Here is a 7,834-nt window from a genome sequence, read left to right as displayed (position 1 = left end):
GTGAGCCCGGCACGCTCAGACCCCAGCGGACAAGCTGCTGAATTGGCCACTCTGAAGGAGGAAAATCTCATTAGAGAGATCCTTGGCTCCAGGAGAGAAATCAAATACGTGCCACATAATGCAGCAGCAGTGCGGTCCCGGCACCGGCTCGCCAAAACCACCGCAAGGGCAGCTTGGATGGAGCTGCCCATGGCTCTGGAGCTGCAGGGAAGCTCTGACAGAGCTGGGTCAGATGCATGAGAGCACAGTCTGCAACAACAGCCAAAGAAAACCAGCAGCACCACAATAGCCAGCTCTGCAGCGCAGTACCTGAATGCCTGCGTGACTGCACAGGTAGAAGTCGAACTCAAAGGGGTGGGTGATATTTGTATCCACTGTTGTTCCTGCTGGGATGTTCCCACTCTTCCCAATCTACAGGAAATAGAGAGAGATATCCAAGCACTGCAGAGTTTGGTTATTTCCAGCTGCCTAGAGCACCGTCCGTAACGCACTCGCCCTGCAGCAGGGCCACGGTGCAGGGTCCCCGTCTCAGCATCTCAATTTGAGAGCACTGTGCAGAGCTGCTCCCCGAGTGCCCGTTACAGGGGGACAGCAGCAGCTCATCCTGCTCTGCTCCCTGTCCCAACAGGCCTGCTGGCATTTCCTGCAAGCATTAACAGCAGGCATCACTTGAAGACAGAGCAAACAGCGTCAGAAAGAAAACAGGCAGGCAAGAGCTGGGCACTGGCCCATCCTACTGCAGAAATGAGGATTAAGTGAGCAAAATCGCAGGGATCCGTACAGAGAGTATGCTCGAGTCTCTGCCATAAGATACTGGGGCTTTTGCACCCGGATCAAAACCTGTCCTCAGTTCCCAAGATTAAATCTTCATGCTCAGGTAGAGCCAGAGTCTGGTTAGACTAGATCTAACCACTAAATTTAGATCAAATCTAGGAAAAGCTACAGCAACTGATGTTACTGCACAGCACAAACGAACAAGCTGTGAGCAAGCAAGGGGTTATTCATCCTGTCACGTCAGCGGCTACAGCTATCACCAAAACAACAGATGTTTTCAAGCTGACAGAGGCTATTTCCAGAGGGCCACCAGGATCATCAGCACCCAGTAACTCGTCGTTAACAGCAAACAGCTGTCTGGGTTTCTAGAAGCAGCCTAATCCTCATGGATGCGGGACTCAACCGAGCAGCACGTTTCATTCAATTAGGAGCTCTCTGCTGCCAGTGGTGAGCTTTGCCCTCAGCAAAGTCAGGGCTGGCTCTTCCAAAGGGGTGGGGATGAATCAGCCTCCTCCAACCCCGGCACCCCGCGGCACTCACCCTCTCATTCTTGTCTGCACAGAAGAGACGGGTGTGATGCCTTTTCTGGACAACGATGTAGGTGATGCCAGGCTGGTAATCCTTTTCCAGTTTGATGCAGGCATCTCGGATCGCTAGGAGCTCATAGTGAAGGATCTGGAGAGGCAGTGGGTACGTGGAGTGAGGGAACACGCTGGCACCCAGCCATCCCTAAGGGAACCGCCAAGGATCTGAGGGGTCCTCACCTGCGGGAGCTGCCCCTCGGGAACGCCGTCGCGGTAGAAGATGATCCTGGTGGGTTTGAAGCGGGTGGATTTGTAGAACTGGATGAGGAGCTCCCTCACCATGTAGGACAAGTCCTCGATGATCTCCTGGCGAGGACGCTGCACGCGCACCGTGGCACAGTACCGGCTGGGGTGGGCATCCATGCTGCCCACAACCTGCAGTGACAGAGACAGGCCAGGGCCACAGGTTACAACGGGAAGGACGGACATTCCCAGCCCCTGCACGCTTCCAACACCCCCAGCTGGCAGTGGGCAGAGCACCCGAGCTCACAAGAGATGGGACAGCAAATACTGTACAGGCAACTAGCGCCCCAAAGGGACATGTGTGGTCATGGCCACATCCCGGTTTCACTCTGCCGTGCCCTTGGCAGTGTTAATGGGAATTTCCAGGGAGACAACTTGCCTGGTGCCACTGAGTGGCTGTGGGGACTGTTGCTGCTCTGCCTCTGCAGGACAGGGCAGGGCAGGGACACCTTCCGCTAGAGCAGGTTGCTCCAAGCCCCTGTGTCCAACCTGGCCTTGAACACTGCCAGGGATGGGGCAGCCACAGCTTCTCTGGGCACCCTGTGCCAGTGCCTCAGCACCCTCACAGGGAAGAGCTTCTGCCTCAGAGCTCATCTCAATCTCCCTTCTGGCAGCTTAAAGCCATTCCCAAATGGAGCCATTCCCAAATGGAGCTCTAGGGTCTGGGCTGCACCACCAGAGCTGATGTGCACAACAGAAATGTTTCCTTTGGCTTCAGCCACAGACCCCCTTCTATTGTACAGTTAACAGCACACCAAGGACAAGATCAAGGCCATCCAAGGCTCTACCCTCCTCCTCCCCTGCAGCTTCAAAAAAGCTCTCATCAAAATTAAGATAAAAAAGTCCCCACCGTGGTCCTGCACAGCAAAACACAGAAGATGTTTTCAGTGGAGCAGGAAACAGACTGTTCTATCCCACCCACCCCTACAGCAAACAGCCAAAAGCATTTCCCAACCCCTTCTAATTGAGAAAAAAAACACTCCTCCAAAGACGTGTTTGCATGCCAAGGAAAACCTGAGCTGGGAGTCCTGGAAAGTTAAGAACTTAGTAGGAAAATGCTGACGTGCTTAATTAAACATGACACTCTCCCTCACTGTAACAACGTCCTACAGCCTGGCAAAGGGCATGAGCTGCCACCCAGCCCCACCAGCATGCAAGTGGCACTTCATGGAGGGATGCTCATTATTCATTTGAGGTGAAGGCAAATCCTTCTCCTCAAAAGGCTCATAAGAAACACAGTCACGCCAGTTGTCCCCCATCTCCAGAGTCCCAGTTCTCCCAGCTGGGGAAGGTTCCTCCAGGGCTGCACTGAAGGATGGGGATGCCCAGGGATGATTCCAGTGAGCACCTTGGCAGCACCAAGCTCCCCTCACACCCTGTCTCTGTCTGACAGCACTCATGGGGTCCAGCACATCACCAGCCCCATCTGCTGGCAGCTGCCAGCTCTCCCAGTGGCTCCCCAAAACTGCAGCTCCTCTGCAGAGAGGCAGGAGAGGATCAGGGACCCACGGCCCCAAGAGTGGGATCAGAACACTCAAAAGAGCGTGGGACCACCTTGAGAGGTGTCACCACAGGGACTTCACGGGACACATGAGTCCCATTCCAGGTCCTGCATCCCTGCAGGGCTCTTGGGCACCAAGCCTGGCTCTGGACAAGGAACTTACAGCCGTTATGGAGGGTTTCTTCCCATCTCCTGCCGGTGGGTGAGTGACATCGGCCCCAAGGAAGATCACCGGCTGCTGAAAGACAGCAGAGCTGGTGGGAGAGAAGAGAAAGCAGCAGTCAGCCATCTGGGGCCAGGGCAGGGTGAGGCACAGCCCAATGGACATGAACAAATCACATAGATGGCATCTCCCGACTTCCAGGCTCTGGCCTGAGCACATCAGCGGCTTATTACAAGGCGAGACAGGCTGAAAACCTCAATTTCGAAGAGCTGCTCTGCACAGTCACCCACAGGCTCCCTCTTCCCCAGGTAAATCCAGGCAGGCAGCACCGCCAGGGACTTGGGAATCAAGCCCCAGAAACATGAGAGGCAGCAGCCGTACGAACCGCTGGTGAGGCACAAGGATGTTGTTGATCCCGCCAAGCTTGACGTTGATCTTGAGGCAGAGGTTGGAAAGGGTCTGTGGGGAGGTTTTCACCACGTTCTTGACCTGGACACACTGCGTGGCCATTCCCAGGAGGGTGTCCCCAACACGCTTCACCTCGGCTGCGGGCAGAGGAAGCAGATGAGCACAAAGCAATCAGCAACGTGCTGCTTCCAGCAGCGTCCTTGGAAACAGGGAGAGAAACCACCGCAGGAGGAGCAGAGAGGGGAGAGCCCTCTCCTCTCCCCGCTCACCCCAGCCCCACACGCACCATACACTGGTGTTTTCCCTGGCAGGATGACGATGATGAGCTGAAGCCCTGAATAGGTGTTCTTGAGGTGTCGAAACATGGGCTCCACACTGTCTGCACCCTGGGCGTATTTGCAGAAGCAGGGCTGGCCTTGGATGGGCATCCCCGCGTCCTTGGAGATCTTGCGCAGCTGGTCTGTGAAGTTCCTGTGCCCGGGAGGAGAAGCAGTGAGCCCGGAGCCCTCCCGCACGGCACCGAGCGAGAGGAGAGCCGCGGCTGGAGCGGGTCAGGACCTGCCATCGCCTCCAGCTCTGCAGCATCCAGCAGGTGCGTGGTGCAGGAAGCGCAAGTTCAGCACGTTAGAGCTGACCTGTCCCCTCTTGGTGCCCTCCTACCCCAACACTGACTCTTCCTGAAGCGGTGGGGCCATCAGCCGTCCTCTGTCGGACAGCTGGAGAAGGGGGAGCAAACCTGCTGCCTGCGACAGCTCACGCTTTGGATTTTTGGATTGCCAAGGATAAGACTGATGCAGTGAGAGCCCGAGGGAGAACAGGGCTCCCAGCTCTGCCCCAAAAGGGTCAGAGGAGGAGTGTGGTGTCTCTCCCACCTGCACCCAGTCACTACAGCCATAGAGACTTTAAGCTGCTCTGAACCATCCCTACATTAACCATGTCAAACACAAAATGCTCACCTCAGTGCATCCATTCTGGGCCAGGAGAAACCCAAGTTCCCAGCAGAATCCAAAACCAAAGTGACTATTTCCCTAAATCAAATAAATTGTCCCCACTCGGTGTCACTTTGCCAACAAAGCAGAGAATGTCTAAGCTACCAAAGCTTTTCAGAAAGCCTAACCCTTCTCTGTAATAAAAACCTGTGGCAACTTAGGATGTTTCCTACATGAACTACGTTATTTCAGACAGAGTATTGGGGAAACTTAATTCAACATCCCTCACAAGCCCATCTCTCTGAGGAGATCCAGCTTAGAAGAGGTCAATACAGCTTTTGGGCTGGCAGTATCAGACCACAATACTGCAGCTACCTAATGCAAAGAGCAGACTGAGGAGAGCCTGACTCTCAGCTCAGATGTGCCAATATGCTCACCCCAACCTGGCAGGCCCTGCGATGGCTGTTTGCAGCCAGCATAAACAGCCAGGCGCTCTGGATAAACTACCAGAAACAAGACTGAACCCCCAAGTCTGAACCCAGACCAAATTTGTACCACGAGCAATTAATTCAGCTGCGTACAGATCAGGTATTAGTGATGAAGGATGTGCAGCCCCAGGCTGGGAGCAGCAGGGTGGGACCACACGAGCCACAGCTCCCCCCACCCGCAGGGGCTGCCCCTTTCCTTACTTCAGCACCTCCTCTCGACACTGCTTCTGCGGGGCAAAGCAAGCAATGGCCCAGACTTTGATCTCAATGCCGTTGTAGAACTGCTTCCCTCGCATGTCCCACACGCCCTGGTTGGGAGTTGCAATGGCCCGGTTCTGCAAGGCAAACAGACAGTCAGAGCACTGCCCCACGCCAGCAGCCCCCGGGAGCACCCAGGGAGCACGCGCTGTGGTTGTGCTGCCCATCGCCAAGCCACACGCCCTCACCAGCTCCCTGCACTGCCAGGGTCTGCCACAGGCAATTCACCATCTCAGCTCCTCAGCAGTGACGGAGAATTCAGCCAAGCTGCTTACCTTGAGCATCCCTCTCCCCTTCAGCTCACATTTTTGTCACTGAATGACTCTCGGCTACAACTTTCACAACAGTTATATTGATAAAAAAAGCCCAAACCCAAAGCACTGTGATAAAAACCTCCAACTCTAACCTACAAACACGAAGGTAGCACAAGTTTTGCTCAGAAACATTTTCTGGTGTGAAGGCCTCTCTCTGCATAACACAACTCAGCACCTGGGCAGCGCAGCCCTGCTTACCCTGCCTCCGTACTGCAGGATGGGCGCTGGCAGGACCCTTCCCGTCACCTCCGTCATGTCATCCTTAACCTTGATCCCAAACTCCTGAATGTATGGATCCAGGTTGTAGCTGGCATTCTTCATCTGCAAAGGGAAGGGAAGGCCATGAGAGGGAGTGAGACCAACTGCTGCATCCCACACAGCTTCAGCTGGCGCCTCAAGTCCTGTTCTCTACAGAGCTGCAGACCTCTCTGTAAGGAGAGGGCAAGCAGTTTAACACAAAGGGTCAAACCCTGTTCTCCAAACTGACCCATGGGGGACCTGATTTTTGAACACACTGACCAATGCAACCAAGAGCAGAGCCAGGTTTGCATTCCCCTGCCTTGCCCCAGGCTGACCTGCAGACAGAGCTCCCGTACCACAGCCCCACAACACACAGTCCCCACATTCACCCACAGCCGGGGTCATTTCTCTAATTTGTTTTCCTATTTTTAGTTCCAGCTCCCTTTGGATCAGGTTCCATTAGCGTGAATTTGCTGTACACGAGTTTCCACAGTCACTTTGAGCTGGGCTCCTCTATGCAAGTGTCCATTATACCCATGCAGGCATCGCTGACCAGGGATTCAATGGGAAGAGGGGAATAAACCCAAGCCATTAATCCCACGAGCATGTCCTGAGCAGGTTGCAGCACTCCAGTGCAGAGCAGCTGAGGAGCAGGACCACAACAAGGATCATCACAGACGTGCTGCTGTAACCCGCTATCAAAGCCACAGCCCTGACACCATCCCTCCCGTCCCTCGTGCCACGTACCAGGCGACTGATTTCCTCCTGCCTGTCTGGGGCAGACCTGGCTGTTGCTTTTATCATGGTTGACGTCTGATTGTCTGTGAGCTTCTTGATGCACCGCTGGCCTGCCACGATGTTACACACCTGCATGGGAGGGGAGAGCCAGCAGCCTCTGTTAGGGACAGGCGAGACATGGGGGACCGCGGCTGAGCTGCCCTGTGGGCACAGCACTCAGACCCTGCAGCGAGCCCCAGACCAGCCCGGAGCTCTTGCCAGGTCAACACTGAGTGCTCACAACATACGAGCTGATACTCACCTCTAAGGGCAGGTACGTGTGCTTCTGCTCCTGGCCAACCTGGAGACAGGGGAGGTGGGGGTATTTCAGCTGCAGGTTGTATTTCTGCTTGAAGTACTGAGCCACTGTGCACTCCACTGTCTGACCGCTCTCCAGCTGCAGGGGAAACCTGGCAGAGGCAGGACACGAACATGCACCTACTCAGAAGAGACACTTCCAGACCTCAAGCACTACTTACTCTGGCTGGGAAGAGAGGGAACAGGCAGGCTCCCCCCCGAGCTACCGTAAAGAAAACAAAACGCACAACAGTGGTATTTTCAGAAATGGAGTCAAGAATACTCTGACCCCAGTGTGGGACTCGGGTCCCTAAATAAAGCTCTCCCTCACTAATCCAGCTAATCAGGGCAAATGTTTATTGCAGGACATGCCACGCATGCCGCTGTCAGGTACATAAATACAGCACACTGGCACTCAGGAGGACTTCTGTGCTTGGTGCCCTCCCTGAGTGCTGAGCTGAGCTCCAGGGCAAGGTTAACCAACCTCTCCTGGTACAGGGCAGTGGCTCCAGGGTGGGCAGAGCACGGGGGACAGGAGGGCTGCATCCCCCTTCAAAACCACAGGAATAAAAGACCAGGGCTGAGGGGGTGCTGTGTTGTCACAACCAGAGTGTGACACCCAGCACCAGCTGTCCCCAGCCCCATGAAGAGCTCTGTGAAAATGAAGAATTGGCCCGATATTCTTTAAGGAGGCCAAAATTAGGAAAGCCAGCCCAGACACCCTGGTGAGACATCACATTCCTCCTGCACTCACAAAGCCCCAGGGCTGGGACCCAGGGATGCTGGCGCACCGGGGAAGCGGAGTGCACGGGGTGACACACACAAGAACCCCAGCGAGATACACCTGGAGATGGGGTT

At 55.0% G+C, this 7,834-nt stretch overlaps 1 protein-coding gene across 2 annotated transcripts in view; it reads right to left on the bottom strand.

Moving 5' to 3' along the window:
* Positions 1–7,834, bottom strand: part of AGO1 (argonaute RISC catalytic component 1) — a 15,615-nt gene that overhangs the window by 1,737 nt on the left and 6,044 nt on the right. The window contains exons 8-17 of one of the 2 annotated variants that reach the window (XM_010023906.1): positions 6,942–7,089; positions 6,650–6,769; positions 5,861–5,983; positions 5,292–5,425; positions 3,960–4,144; positions 3,651–3,810; positions 3,266–3,356; positions 1,539–1,733; positions 1,315–1,449; positions 310–411 (exon numbers count right to left, since the gene is read on the bottom strand). In XM_010023906.1, coding sequence (XP_010022208.1) covers positions 310–411; positions 1,315–1,449; positions 1,539–1,733; positions 3,266–3,356; positions 3,651–3,810; positions 3,960–4,144; positions 5,292–5,425; positions 5,861–5,983; positions 6,650–6,769; positions 6,942–7,089 — 1,393 coding nt within the window. Of the gene's footprint in view, positions 1–309; positions 412–1,314; positions 1,450–1,516; positions 1,734–3,265; positions 3,357–3,650; positions 3,811–3,959; positions 4,145–5,291; positions 5,426–5,860; positions 5,984–6,649; positions 6,770–6,941; positions 7,090–7,834 lie in introns of both variants that reach the window. The other variant, XM_010023913.1, reaches the window with a different exon arrangement.

This window comes from Nestor notabilis, unplaced genomic scaffold (assembly GCF_000696875.1).
Source record: "Nestor notabilis isolate BGI_N333 unplaced genomic scaffold, ASM69687v1 scaffold19570, whole genome shotgun sequence".
Classification (NCBI taxonomy): domain Eukaryota; kingdom Metazoa; phylum Chordata; class Aves; order Psittaciformes; family Psittacidae; genus Nestor; species Nestor notabilis.
Note: the sequence above shows the minus strand (reverse complement) of the source record. Positions and strands in the feature narration are given on the sequence as shown.